This window comes from Lagenorhynchus albirostris, chromosome 12 (assembly GCF_949774975.1).
Source record: "Lagenorhynchus albirostris chromosome 12, mLagAlb1.1, whole genome shotgun sequence".
Lineage (NCBI taxonomy): Eukaryota > Metazoa > Chordata > Mammalia > Artiodactyla > Delphinidae > Lagenorhynchus > Lagenorhynchus albirostris.
Window position 1 is genome coordinate 57,694,462 of NC_083106.1, and position 15,726 is coordinate 57,710,187.

Genomic DNA, 15,726 nt, shown 5'->3' on the forward strand with positions numbered 1-15,726 from the left:
CTGGCCTGGGAACTCCGCAGCTGTTAATCGGGCTGCTGTTGTAGTTTGTCTCTGCCATGTGTTTTTTGCTTGAAGGAAGGTTACAGCGGTATGTCTGCCACCAGACTCTTCTAGTGATGATTAAAAACTACTGACCTCTTTTCATATTGTTTCACTAGGGTCTTTTTCTTATGACTCTGAAGTCGAGGAATATAACTCGCTGAGTAGAGAGCTAAAGAAAGGGATCATTTGTGCAAAAATTCTAAATTTTTTATGTGTGAGATAAACAAAATAAAATTCACAATAAGAACTTCTTTTATAGGCAGCCTTTTTACCTTAGAAATATATGCTTCTTTACTTTTTTCCTTTTAATTTGAGCTATCTCTAAATGAATGATAATTACATTAATTACATGCATTATCAAAGATATATCGCTTTAATACATTACTGGGTAAGATTATTTTAAAGGTAGAATATCTCAGCTAACTTAAATTATGAGTGTTTGCATTATTTTTGAAAGAAGTTTAACACGGAGATTTGAACTAGTCGAACATGGGTACTGCTAAATGATTTATGTGCCGTGGTTGTTAAGTCACTCCCTAACCAAAGTCTTTTTTTTTTTTTAAACCTAAATGGTTCAAAGCACAACAATGAAAGGCTGGAGATGGACCTAAGCCTATTTATTTTATTCAGCTTGATGAACTACCTATTAACTCTTTAACAGTTTAGGGCAGAGAATATAAATTTGTGGCTAGGATAAAATAAAAAAGCAGAAGTCTAATAGTTTAAAAGTCAATCATTTCAACAGCTTAATTGTTTTTACTCTTTTTTAAAAGTGTGATATCATAGCTTACATTTTAGAGTATGGTAAAGGCTCATTCAATTCTATTGAAAGTCGTCTGAATGTTCCAAATTGTAGAATAAATTTACAGACTTCTAAGTTGAATTAGAGGCTTTATCTTTAGTGGCTGGAGAGGCCTTTTACAGTTATATTAAATATTTGTAGGTGAACATGGGTATTTATTGGCATCTTTCATTTAAGTCCATTAAAAGTTTCTCTTACATGGAATTCACACCATTCTAATTTTCATATTTTAGTTTAATAAGTTCTCTGTTCAAGGTATAAAAGTCAAGTTTAGCTTGGACAATATCCAAATTATATAAACTTTCAAGTTTATTGAGTCTGAATTGGAGATTATTTCAATACTTAATAGCTTCTGGGACACATTATTTCAGTTTCCTTCACATATAAGTATATTTCAGGAGAGTGTGACATGGTATGGATTGCTGTATGTTCACTTTTATACCCTACTTTGTATATATGTAAGGTATACATTGCATTAACTTTCAAAACAACACTTGAAGAGAATAGTGAGCAGTTCTAGGAAATAAAATGTGCTGATCATAGGCTAGTTAATAAACAAAACTCACTTTCATAATTATTGGGGGAGGGTGTTAAAAACTTATTGTAAAACATCACACATACAGAAGAATGTGTACCAATATACATATAGTTTAAAGCATAATATTATTATAAATATTATTAGCACTTCTCCCTACCACCACCCCCAGAGTTAAAAAAGAAAAAGAATGTTATTAGTACCATAAAAACTACCTCTTTTTTTCAAATACTTCTTCCTTATCAGAGGCAACCGCTATTTTGACTTTTACAGAAATAATTCCATTGCTTTTTCTTATAGTTTTTGAGAGCTACCTCTGTATGCTTAAATAATATATTGTTTAGTTTTATAAAACTGGGGGGGCTTCCCTGGTGGCGCAGTGGTTGAGAGTCTGCCTGCCAATGCAGGGGACATGGGTTCGTGCCCCGGTCCGGGAAGATCCCACATGCCGCGGAGCGGCTGCGCCCGTGAGCCATGGCCGCTGGGCCTGCGCGTCCGGAGCCTGTTGCTCCACAACAGGAGAGGCCACAGCAGTGAGAGGCCCGCGTACCGCAAAATAAAAAAAGTCAGCTTTCGATTCATTTATTCTCTTCAATTTCTACTTTTATCTTCATTAACTCTTTCCTTATACTTTTGTTTGGTTTGATGTCCTTTTCTAAATTTATAAGTTGGCTGCTTAATTCATTTGTTTTTATTCTTTTCAACTGATTTAAATATATAAAGCTGTGAATTTTCTTCTGAACGGTGGGAAGTATCTTGGATTCTGATATGCAAAGTTTTATTATTCTCTGGGAAGTCTGCAGTTGGGTTTAATTTCTCTGACATAATAATTTTTTGACAGCAGATTTATGTATCATTTTCACACCAAGAAGTCCAGGTCTAACAGTGGTTTCACATATATGAAAACCTGTGATTAAGACTTTACTTAAAAAATATATTTTGAAGAATAATTAATAAGCTTTCCCCTCACCCCACTGTTAAAATGTGAATTAAAGAAGATTAAATTCATCCACTAAGTAGGACCATAATTAGTGTAAAAGATAATTTATTAGCTTAAATGTCTTTATTTTTGGAATATATATAGTTTTATTCTGAGAGTTTTTTGTGAGGTTGGATCTTTCCTAAAACACATGCAAGAGATGTGGAACCATAAACCTTATCATTTACTAAGAGTTGCTAATGACTTTAACACATGATTGTTATTGACAACTAAATTCAAATAAAACAACAGTTAAGATTTGGGCTCTTGCTGTGGAGAATATTCTGGACTTTAGTCATCTATGTATATAAGTAAAATAATCTACATGGAGGTCATAGTGACCAGTTTAATAGCTTCTTATATATTTATATTAAGATTTTCTTCATAGGTAAGAAATTTCCTATGGTCTATTTGTTACTTTTTGTCCTAATTAAGGAGTAAATTATTTTAGGGACAGAGTGGGGGGAGAGGAAGAGAGGGGGCAGGAGACAGGGAGAGATAGGGGAGAGAAGGGAAAAGGAGAACTTACTCTAAACCTATAAGCAAAATGAAACTAGGCTGCTTGCTTTTTGTCGACTGAGGAGAATGCTTTAAACCCAAGAGAGAACCTAAACTTGGGAATCTTGACTTTTGTTTGGGGGAGGATTTGGCATTAGAGCATTATTCATTAATGGAATTTTAGAACTAGAAGAAAGGACATATTTGATTTTTTAAAAAATTCAGTCATTTTATTTTACTAGGGAACTGAGATCCACTGTACCTTGCTGTTTGAAAGTCCTCCTCTTATTAAGAGGATGAGGCTTGAGTTGATTGGCACTAAAGCCAGATTCTATTTACAGGAACACAAAATAATGCTTTGAAAGAATATATTCTAGTATAGATTCTTAATAAATTCTTATTACTTTGTTTTATAGCGAATACAAGCTGGCATTCTCAAAGCATTTAACAACCCAACTACTAAAACTGCTGATGATGAAACTAGAAAAAAAGTCAAAGGTATGTTGACTCTTTCACTATTAAAACTTCTTTCTAGAAGAAAATATTGTAAGTTTCTTTTGGGGGCAGGGAAAGGAACTGAGCATTATGTGAACTAATGGCCTTAAAAGGAGGGTGTACTTACTCCTGTGGCTGCAAGATAGTCTAATGAGTCATCGAAAGAAAATGTTAGAATCCATGTGAATTTTAAAAAATAAAAATAATATCAAATATACAGATTGACACTGATGCCCTTAAGAGAAGTATCTTATGGGAGACTTGAAAGGTTGTTGAAAGTAGCAACGTCGCTTAGAAGTTCACTTTTATCACATTGTATCATTTTGCAGTTGAAGTGTAGATAGGTGGATTTTTGGATATTGTCTAGTCTTAACTAGACAAAATGCTTCAGTGCTCCAAAAATTCTCCAAAAATTGCTCCAAATGCAAGGAAACCATTATTTATGAGAGTACTATTAAATCAAGCATACATGTCTACTCCTAATGTTGAGTCTTCATCAGCCAAAATATGAGGCAGAAACAATGATTAACTAATCAAAGATGATCATTTACAGTGATCAGTATTTAAGTGTGGATTTATATCCCATGTTATTAACGATTTACCTTGTCTGGAAAGTATATTCTGCCTTGAGATAGTAACTAGTGGTAATGTGTAGTCATCATTTATAGAAAATGTTTAAAAATATTATTTGTATTTTACTTTCTTTTTTAACATCTGGGTTTTTTTGGTAGCATTATGTGTACATACTACACGTCTGTAATTTATAAACAAATATACATACATTATGATTGTATATGACAAACTTTATGTGCAGTTAAAGGTTCAAGATTTTGAAAAATACACTCTCAAGTATACTTGTTCTCTTGTTTTCAGATAGTGCCATCTAGTGCATGTTTAGAATAACTGCTCATTTATTCCTTCACTTCTTTCCAGTTTTGTAATCTTAACCTATTTTCAATCCCTTGTACAATTTTTGTTAATGAAACATCTTAGTTTAACATAACTTCTAAATAGTTATCATCATAATTAATAAATATTTATTGATATATCCAGATAAAAGTCTGCTCTGTCATTCAGTGCTTCAAGTAATGTTCTAAAATGATTTAAAACGTTTGCATGAAATTTGAAGGTAGAGATCAAAAAACGATAGAAGAAAAGTTTGAAAGAGGAGTGAATACGTTTTTTTAATATGTTTTTCCCCATGGTTTACTATGGAAAATTTCAAACTTCCATTAGAGAGACTAGTATAATGATGACCATGTACCTGTGTGCCCATCACCCCGCTTAAATTACATTCAATTCATGGTGTATTATGTTTCATCTGTTCTCCCCCAACTACATATTATTTTGAAGCAAATCATAAGTACAATTTTCTTTTATTTATAAATATTTCCCAAAGAGAATAATTTTAACATTTTTATGTAACAGGAGTTACATATATATATATATATATATGTGTGTATATATATATATGTATATATATGTATATATGTATATATATGTATATATATATACATATATATACGTATATATATGTATATATATACGTATATATATGTATATATATATGTATATATGTATATATATGTGTATATATATACACATATATATATATGTATATATATGTATATATATATGTGTATATATATATATTACATATATATATATATATACATATATATAACTGAGTTATTAATTGCCATGTTAGTTCTTTATCCTATGCAGTGTTTACTTGTCTTTTACTACTCTGTTGTTTCCATAGTTATGGTCCTGGCATCTGTAGTCCTAAATCATAATCTCTTTTCCAATCCCTCTATCTACCTCTAGGATAGGCACAGAGGCTTTAAAGGGTTTGGTTGGAGCAGTTGAGTGTGGTATGAATATGGTTAATACTCTAATTATTTTACTTCTTAAGTTTAAGAACAGTTTGCTATTTCTTTGAGACTACAGTAGTTGATAGTCACATTTTCTCTGTGGAATTGTAAAGGAGAAAGACATTATAACATCATATAGTGAAATATATTATTAAATATGGTCCTGGATATCTGCCTTATTCAGATTTCTTTTGATTCAATGGAAAAAAAGCCTATTACATTGTTAGGTTAATGGTTGACATGTTTTTTGCATTAAAAGTATTATTTTTACAGCATATGGAAGAGAAGGTGTGAAAATGAACTTCATAGATCGTATCTTTATTGGTGAATTAACTAGCACAGTCATGTGTGAAGAATGTGCAAATGTAGGTACTTTGGAATTCACTTCAACATGGAATAGATTATGGTCACATTGTTTTTATTGTTTTCTTTCACATGTAATCATCAGCAGTCATTTATTTTTATTTGTCACACATGACTACATAGTAGTTTTTAAAAGTATTTTAAAAATATATCCTTCACTCCTAGAAAATAAACATAATGTATAATATTTTTAAGTAAACGTGTTATCTAATTTTTCCTCTTGACACACCTGTGAAGTTCATTTAGCCTATTTTAATATGCTCCAATGTGTTAGCTACTCATTTGGATTGAAAATGAAAGAGAAACTTCTGCGAAGAGAGTAACTATGTTAATATAATTATGTATTGCCCTAAATTGTAATCCCAATAGAAATAATTTAATGTCATAACACAATTTAGGCTGATCTACTTTTTTTTTTTTTTTGCGGTACGCGGGCCTCTCACCGCTGTGGCCTGTCCCGTTGCGGAGCACAGGCTCCGGAAGCGCAGGCTCAGCGGCCATGGCTCACGGGCCCAGCTGCTCCGTGGCATGTGGGATCTTCCCGAACCGGGGCACGAACCCGCGTCCCCTGCATCGGCAGGCGGACTCTCAACCACTGCGCCACCAGGGAAGCCCCAGGGAAGCCCCAGGGAAGCCCCTGGCTGATCTCCTTTCAAAGTTTACATTTATTTGACTTGTTGGAGTTGTTTTTAAGCAGACTTGACTCATCTTTGAATTTAGTGATAATTTTCATTTTGAATGCCATCTGTACTTTAATAACTTCTTAAAGAATGTATAAATTTTTAGAGGTTTCCAGTTGCTTGGTAAGGAATATTTCTGAAAGCATGTGACGTATGATAGGTTTCAACTTCTGTCAGATTTTAATCATAAAAGAGTCTTTATGTCCATCTTCCTGTCCCAGATTATGGAGTACATTTCCCCTCTAGTTTTATAAAGTCAGGATTATATATTATATCTCCTTCTAGCCTGTCATACTGAAGCACAGAATGTATCATCATGATATTACGGTTGATCCTTGAACAACATGGGTTTAAACTGCAAGGGCCCACTTATACGCAAATTTTTTTCAATAAATGCTATCAGTACTGCAGTACCACACAATGTGCATTTGGTTGAATCTGCAGATGCGGAACCCTGGATACTGAGCACCAACTGTAAAGTTATACTGTGATTTTTGACAGTTGGGTGGGATGGGGATCAGCATCCCTAAGCCCCGCCTTGTTCAATGGTCAAACCCCACTTAAATTTTTAGTATATTCAATGTAGAAGTTAATTTCTTTTTCACAAGCTAGAGAGTATCTTTTTTTTTTTTTTTTTTTTGCTGTACACGGGTCTCTCACTGTTGTGGCCTCTCCCGTTGCGGAGCACAGGCTCCGGACGCGCAGGCTCCGCGGCCATGGCTCCCTGGACCGGGGCACGAACCCGTGTCCCCAGCATCGGCAGGCGGACTCTCAACCACTGCGCCACCAGGGAAGCCCAAGTATCTTTTAAAATAGAATTATCCTGAAGAATCTACAAAACACAGTCAAGCTCTCTGGCTTTTTTCATGGCTTTTTCTTAACATTTCATATTTTATTTATGTTATGGCCATAATTTCACCAAAAATATGTTTATATCTTCAGTTAATCACTTTTATTAAACACAGTTTATTTTAGTTACTTTATGTATTACAGGTTAGTCATATTAACAGTATTATAAAATTCAGTTGGGTTGCATTTATTGACGTTTTGGGATATCTTGTTTTGATTAACAATATGTATTGCTATACCCAATTAAATTACTGTTGGTTCCAGGAACGTTTTTTAACTTAAGATTTTAGTTGCCTGGGAAGTTTGATTTCTTTAAGACTTTACAAAACTACATTATCTATGTTAGAATTCTAACTGAAGTTCTCAATATGTTTTCTTTTTAAGATCTCCACAGTAAAAGATCCTTTTATTGATATTTCACTTCCTATAATAGAAGAAAGGGTAAGGAGAAAAAAACTTAAGTCTTTTTGTGAAGGGCATTTATAAATTCATATATTTAGGCATTTGTTGAGTATATTATTAGACATCTGAGCGTCATTACTTTTTATATACAGTAATTGAGTTTGTACAGTGTATGTGACATTGGAGTTTGTATATGTATGCGTAAAGTATGATATAGTTCTTCTTTTATATATATATAAATTTATTTATTTATTTTTGGCTGTGTTGGGTCTTCGTTGCTGGGCGCAGGCTTTCTCTAGTTGCAGCAAGCGGGGGCTACTTTTCATTGCAGTGCACAGGCTTCTCATTGCAGTGGCTCCTCTTGTGGCAGAGCACGGGCTCTAGGTGTGTGGGCTTCAGTAGTTGTGGCACACGGGCTCAGTAGTTGTGACTCGCGGGCTCTAGAGCGCAGGCTCAGTAGTTGTGGCACACGGGCTTAGTTGCTCCGCGGCATGTGGGATCTTCCTGGATCGGAGCTCGAACCCGTGTCCCCTGCATTGGTAGGCGGATTCTCAACCACTGTGCCACCAGGGAAGCCCCTATGATATAGTTCTTATTCTCAAGGAATTTAAACCTTTATGCTTCATATTTTGAGAATTAATGTTTAGGAAATTACATTTCAGATGAATTAGAAATTTTAAAAAGTAGATGATATCCAGAATTTATTTCCTAAAGAAGTTTTGTGTTATATATATGGTATCTAATAGGTTTCAAAACCTGTACTTTTGGGAAGAATGAGTAAATATAGAAGTTTACAGGACACAGATAATGGTGAATACAGTGGCACTATTACTATAGAAAATACTCATCAACCTAGAGCCACCAAGAAGCATTCTTCATCTAAAGATAAGGTAAGATTATATGCATTTGTGAGACATCTGTTTTTTAAAACTTTTTATTAAAAAAAATTTCAAAAGTACACAAAAGTAAGGAAGTATGATAAACTCCCATGTACCCATTTCTCAGCGTCATAGTCATCATCTCACAGCTAACCATGTTTTATCTGTATCTATCCCACATTTTCCTCCTCACCATCCTAGATTATAAATCTATATTATAAATCCCCAATATATCATATACTTAAATGTATATCTCTAAAAGATGCTTTTTAAAGACATAACTATTGTATCATTACTGTACCTAAAATATTTAAAACTTCTTAATAGCACAAATATCTAGTCATAATTAAAATTTCTGCAGTTGTCTCATAAAATACTTGTTTTTGCTTTTGAAAGCATATTTGAATTTAGGATCTAAAAAAGATCTATAGATTGCCATGTCTTTTAAATGTCTTTTAATCCACAGATTCCACCTTTTTTTTTTCTTTGCAATTTATTTGTTGAAGTGATCATATCATTTTTTTCAGCCGTCTCTCACATTCCCACATCAATAGTGTTTCATTTTGCATGTTATAGTAATTCAGTTTGTATGTTGTGGTAATTCATTTTGCATGCAGTAATTCATCTGCATGTTGTTAAGAGGTGCCTCTGTTCCCTTTGTTTCCTCTCTAAGGCAGTTAGGGACTTATTAGGTTTAAGTTTGATTATTTATTTAATTTTTGGCAAGAAAACTTTTAAGTGGTGGTGTATATTTCCATCATGAGGTGCACATCATGTTTGATGTTTCTCTTTCTGTAATGTTATCAGTCATTGATGACCATTGTCTAGACCCATTATTTCTCTAGGGACATACCTGGTTGATGAATTATGCCGTATACATTTAAAGACATCAATCTGAATTTGCACCTCATTAAAAAAAAACTTTTTTACATGATATGATTTGTACTAACTTGGCAAATTGATGTATTACCAGATTTAACTTACTCTGTTAGAAGGTCCTTTAAGGGGCAAGACAACAGAGATTATGCAAAGGTTTACACTTGAAAAGCCTCCTTCATAGCACTGTTCTACAAAAGTCCTGTTCCCTCTCCATGAATAGGTAACCATTATTGTCGGTTTCTTGTGTAAAAGTTTATTTTCAAATTAGAGCTCTTTGTTAGCATATCTTCTATTGATTGTACTTTGGGTAGATTTAGGAAATGGATTTCAGAGGTACTAGAAATAGTATTTTAGAAATTGTCGAATGTTTAAATAAGACTTACTGGCATTTATTTTCAGTAAGGTCACAAGATTCTTTTCTCTGAAAACACTATCAACTTACAGAATCAACTAATTCATGGCAGAAAATGTACAAGGAAATTGTCACCTGGGGAAGATAAAGCTGTTGTCATATACCAGAAAAATGAAAACCTTGAAATGAATAGAGACTCCTCATCGTCTGCAAGCATCGTGAACACTGAGTCGACTCTGACTGAAAGCCCTACCGACGGCAGTGAAAAAGAAGCCAGCCTTTCTGAAAGTAGTGTTGGTGCCGACAGTGAGGCTTCCGAGTCTGAAAGTGCTCCTAAGCAGACTTTGTTGTTGAGATCCAGCAGTGGATACTTTGTGCACACAAATGGACACCTTCGCCATCCGTCAGAGAGTGAACCACTCACCAAGGAGGGTGACGGTGGTGATGAGGGAGTGGCTGGAGCTATTTCTGAACTTCATCTGAGCAGCACTGTAACTGGAGATAGGGATTTTGACAGAGAAAATCAGCCACTAAACGTTTCAAATAATTTGTGTTTTTCAGAGGGCAAGCATATGGTGTCTTACAGCCCCCAAAATGCTTTTCAGACCCTTTCTCAGAGCTATATAACCACTTCTAAAGAATGTTCAATTCAGTCCTGTCTCTATCAGTTTACATCTATGGAATTACTAATGGGGAACAACAAGCTTCTGTGTGAGAACTGTACTGAAAAGAAACAGAAGTACCCAAAGGAAACCAGTTCTGCAGGTAAATATTTAGCTTAATTTTTTAAAAGTATTCATGGATTATCTGATAAACAGTGATAGTGGGTTATAGATCCCACAAAGAGGAGCCTAAGAACCTTGTCTGCGTACTTTAGCTGCGTGGAGGCAGGGGTTGTCTTATCGTATTTGTACCTCAACACTGAAGACACTGACTGGGCAGAGTAACTTTTCAGTAGATTTTTGTTGAAATAAATTGAAGGACAGGAAGTATCCATTTCTGCCTCGAAAATGCAAACCCACATAATCTTATTTCAGGGAACTAGCTATCTGAAATCTTTGCAGAAAAAATTTCTGTAAAACTTAAAATTACAACACTAGTGAGATTAATGTTCTTCATAAATCCCATCAATCTAGTATAAAGTCATATCATAAGATACAAATTTGAAGATTTTAAGTAACTGTATGTTATAAAGCTAGCAATATAATAACTGTGTTTTGTTGACCAGAGAAAAGTAGAAAAGGGGGATTTGTCAAGTAAGAAATTTCTGGTATACCTCTAGCCTTGATTAAATGGAGAGAACACTCTGATTACTTAGTGACTAGTTGTTTCAAAATGCAGGTTTTATTATTCAGGTATGATGAGTCTAACAGATAAGGAGACTATTGCCACTGAAAAGATAGTTTATTACTTATAGTTCCCAAGAGGAGGGGGCATTTTAAGCCACGCCACACAGGGCCACAAGGGGAAGCACCAGGGTTGGTCAGGAGACAGAGGGAGCAAGGGGGAAAATGCAGGCAGGAGCCTTTATTGTGGTTTCTAAGGGAAGGAATGGATGCGGCAGGATAGACAGGCTTAGGATTGACTAGTTTTGAAAATTTCAGTGGGCTCTGCGGTATAGGGGCTGTCCCTAACTGTCTGGTACCTGGCTCTGTTGTGATTAGAGCAGGTGAATAGTGGCCTAGAGTTATTAGAGCTCAATAACGGAGGTGGTTGGGATATGGGTTTTGGATTGGTTGTTTTGCATATGAAAGGCACACTTAAGTTGTTTAGTATCTAGGAATTAGCTAGATCTGGGAAAGGCCCTTTCCAGTGTCAGCAAGGCTCCAGATGTCAAAGCATCAGAATAAAGACATGATTAATACATTAGTAATTAAAGAAATGTCTATATGGGAGAGGAAGAAATGCCAGCTTACATTAATCCAAGTTAAATATGCAATTAGCCATATTCAGATCCTATCACAAGTCTTTTCTAACAACCTCTTATTGAAATGACCCATCATTCCCATGATACATGATCTCTTTTCACTGCAATGAGTAATGACCCAGTTTTTTCAACTACAGGTGTGTTTCTGTTGTTCTTTGACTGGCGGGCATTGACATAAGTCACTACTGGTCTATTTGCTTTCCAGTTTCCAAAATTATATTGCAAGTGTCACCTCCCCTATTCTTTCGCCTTATAAGTGTGTGCCTTAAAAAATACTCCCTTTCATATTAGTGGAGTTTTGGGAACGAGTAGAGGCTCCCTGTAATCAGAGGTCTAATTTCTTTTTTAACATTTTTGAAAATGTAGTATGATGCTTCTATTTAAATGTTTACTGTATTATAGGGTAGATAATGTATAAGATGGAAATTTACAAGGAACTTTGTTATCTTGTATTTTATGCAGAAAAGAAAGCAGGAGGGGTTTATACTAATGCCAGGAAGCAATTGCTCATTTCTGCTGTTCCGGCTATCCTAATTCTCCATCTTAAAAGATTTCATCAGGTAAATTCCCTTTAGTAACACTATACAAATTTTCATCATATGTTTTGCAGAGCCCTAAGTCTTGTTAATTACTGTCAAGGATTAGACAGTAATTTATTGAATTTAAAAATTTGTCATATGAGGGACTTCCCTGGTGGTCCAGTGGTTAAGACTCCGTGCTCCCAAGGCAGGGGGCCTGGGTTCCATCCCCGGTCAGGGAACTAAGAGCCCACATACCGCAACTAAAGATTGCACATGCCGCCGCAACAGAGACTTGGTGCAGCCAAATAAATAAATATTAAAAAAAAAATTTGTCATATAAGATTTATTGCTTTTTCATCCATAATAGCTTACAAGACTTTTCTAAATAAGATTGTTTAATTCACAATATTTGAAGATTTAGGTGGTCGGAACCTCAGTGGCATGCGTGCGTGTGCACGCACGTGTGTGTGTGAATGGAAAATAAGATTTATTAAGAACCCTTAGAAGCAGAGAAATAACAAGGTGCACATAACTTTCTGAGCTTTCATTCCAATGAGAGTTGTACGTGGGCTGGGTGTGGTTGGCTGGGACCAATTGCAAAAAGGGCTGCAAGGCAGGCCCCACTCTTGTAGGACTAATGGGAGAGAAGCTAAATATAATGTATCAAGTTTTTATCTAATTGTTTATAGTTTTAATTCAATGCCTTGTCTCTCTCTCTGTTTTTTTTTTTTTTTTTTGCATTTGATAAAACGATTTTAAAGTTTCTCTGGAAGAAACTTTAATAATTAAAACAGTATGGTCAGAATTGTCAATAAATAAAATTTGAGTATAATTTAAAGCTCTTTTGTTATGATACAGGATGAATCTCAAATCAGTTGGGGAAGAGGCTAGATTACTCAGTAAAGGACTTAGGAAAGATGGGTGTTTGAAGAAATAAAAATTTAGAGCTTCCTTCCAGACCATATATATCAATACTATTTTCAGATAAATGTTTTTTAATTGTATGAAACAAATTATCAAAAGACTAGAAGAAAACTTGATGAAAATTATTAACCTGACCTCTGTGTGAAAGATTTTCTAAGTATAAAACCCTTGAAAGAAATCTCAAGGGAAGAGATTGAAAGCTTTGAGTATATATTTGCAACATTTCAGGTGGGCCACAGATGGGCAGGAAGAGATTTTTCTCTATACCCCCATCCCTATCCACGGAAATTCGATTAAGTTCTTGATTTTCTATAGCCAACATTACAGAAACCGAGTGGAAATGAAATGGCCATGGAGAGCAGAAGCAGATGTATTGAGTCTCATTACATCAGAATGTGAAATAGAAGGTGTATATCTGCAGTGACTCTGTGTGAATGAGATAGGGTCATGCCAGATCTGAGAATGATGTAGCAGTTATTTTATATTTGGTACTTGCATCCCTTTTAAGAACAACTTACAGAAAGAATTCATGCCCTTAAATGGAGATTTTTATAGATATCTCGGTCCCTTCTTGTTCTCAGGCTAAATGTAATGTCTGCAAAGCCACGTTCTCATTCTCTGGGACTGTGAATTTTACGGATCAGATTCTCTAAGCAATGTCTTTGCTTCTAGTTTTTCAGTGTCCCTGAAAACCTGTTTCCCTGTAGTAACTTTAGAGTTGTATATCAGAAACATCCACAACACTGAAAGGCAAATCTCAACAAGATAGAGCTCTTTGTCATAAACATGGCAAATGATTAATATTGTAAGTATGTAAAGAGCTCTTAAAGATCAATAAGAAAAATATCAAGACTCTAATAGTAAAATGGTAAAGAACATGAATTGACAGTTCATAGAAGAAGTAAAAATTTCAAGAAAGTATGAAAGGTCCACTCTTTCCAGCAAAACAAATGCAAAATAAAATGGCGGTGAGATTCCTTTTTTAGCCTGTCCAAATTGGCAAAGATTATAATAGTGTTGATAGAAGTCTCTTCTAATAAGGGGTAATTTCTCAATAGCAAAGTACCGTCTGGGGAGGACACATTAGCCTGAAATCATCTCAGACAATGCTGGTACCAGCTGCTTATAGAGGTCACCTGATGAGAAGAAAGGAGGCAAACAAATTAAATACATATTAAATAATTATTCCAGACATATGACTTCATAATTTCATGTCTGATATCATGTTAAGACTTCTGAAGATTACTTGAAAATACAAATCACTATGTGGCTATATTTTGGTCAAAAAATAAGTTTTGTTTTGTTTTTTTTCTTTAAAGGTAAGAAATAGGCAACAGAACTGTAGTAAAAGTTATGTGATAAGTATGCAAATAAAATGACTAGTGGTTGAAGTAAGTCATGAAAGCTTTGCATAAAAGGTTGCATCTGTTAATTTTGTCTACCCAAACAACTCAGATTTAAGTATCTTTTTATTCCAAGAGAGTCTGTTTCTATTTGTGGGTTTCTTATCCAATACCTTCGGTGGTCTATCAGCAAATTTTTATCATTACTTAAATGCAAAGTGTACATTTTTCAAGGCCTGCCTTTGGAAACTAAAAATAGGAAAGAAATAGAGCTTGCTTAACAACATGAATATTCATTTTGATTTATATAATATGTAATGTTTACTTTTACTGTTAAAATGATTTGAGTGTTCAAATTTTTCTCTTTTTAATGAATGACTGTCACTGAATTTTAGAACTGAAGGGACCTAATATAATCCATTTATACCCGTTTTCTGCCTTGATCTAGATGAGGTTGTCTAGAGTCAAGACAACGGTTAACCAGTCGTTGAGTTAGGCCTAGAACACCAGACTCCTGACTCTTCAGTTGAGTACATTTTTATGATAGCATATGTATCAGTAGCTGAGCTTTTATCACATTGAATTTATTTTCCCGTAAGTGTTGAAAGGCACAGTGAAAGCGATTATTTTCATATTGTTTGTGGTAAAAATACCCATGTAAATGAATGATCTTTGCAGTAACAGTTTATGAAACCTAATTGAGAACTTAGTCATATATCAGTTTTGGACTGTTCATTAGTCATATTTTTATATCTATGAAAAAAGGTCAAGGATTCCTCTTTTTTTTTTTTCTTTGCGGTACGCGGGCCTCTCACTGTTGTGGCCTCTCCCGTTGCGGAGCACAGGCTCCGGACGCGCAGGCCCAGCGGCCATGGCTCACGGGCCCAGCCGCTCCGCGGCATGTGGGATTCGCCCGGACCGGGGCACAAACCCGCGTCCCCTACATCGGCAGGCGGACCCTCAACCACTGCGCCACCAGGGAAGCCCTAGGATTCCTCTTTTGGTTTTAATTAACAAACGCAATGATCTAGATTAAGTTTGTTACATTAAGAAAATTTTTTTTTGTTGTTTTTTTTTGAGGCTGGCCTGAGTCTTCGCAAAGTAAACAGACATGTAGATTTCCCACTGACGCTTGACTTAGCACCATTCTGTTCTGCTACTTGTAAGGTATAGTATATTATTAAGATATTTAATTGTCATGCAAATAATATGCTTCAAAATATCCTATGTATTGTTTATTAGGCCATGTCTTCCTCTCTCCCTCCCACCTTCTCTCTCTCTCCCCCTCCTTCCCTCCCTTTCTTCCTTCCATCCAACATTTAACACACTATCACTTTTGTCTTTTGGGAGATAGAATAAGTTGAAAAGATGCATAAAGCATGA

The 15,726-nt window shown here is 35.0% G+C and overlaps 1 protein-coding gene across 9 annotated transcripts in view; it reads left to right on the forward strand.

Annotated features, from left to right (window-relative positions):
• USP45 (ubiquitin specific peptidase 45) overlaps window positions 1–15,726 on the forward strand; it is a 64,016-nt gene that overhangs the window by 42,509 nt on the left and 5,781 nt on the right. For 8 of the 9 annotated variants that reach the window (XM_060167858.1, XM_060167859.1, XM_060167860.1 and 5 more), the window contains 7 exons: window positions 3,273–3,354; window positions 5,499–5,590; window positions 7,502–7,558; window positions 8,266–8,409; window positions 9,721–10,393; window positions 12,018–12,115; window positions 15,424–15,510. In XM_060167858.1, the coding sequence (XP_060023841.1) occupies window positions 3,273–3,354; window positions 5,499–5,590; window positions 7,502–7,558; window positions 8,266–8,409; window positions 9,721–10,393; window positions 12,018–12,115; window positions 15,424–15,510 (1,233 nt within the window). Of the gene's footprint in view, window positions 1–3,272; window positions 3,355–5,498; window positions 5,591–7,501; window positions 7,559–8,265; window positions 8,410–9,370; window positions 9,497–9,720; window positions 10,394–12,017; window positions 12,116–15,423; window positions 15,511–15,726 lie in introns of those variants that run through there. The other variant, XM_060167866.1, reaches the window with a different exon arrangement.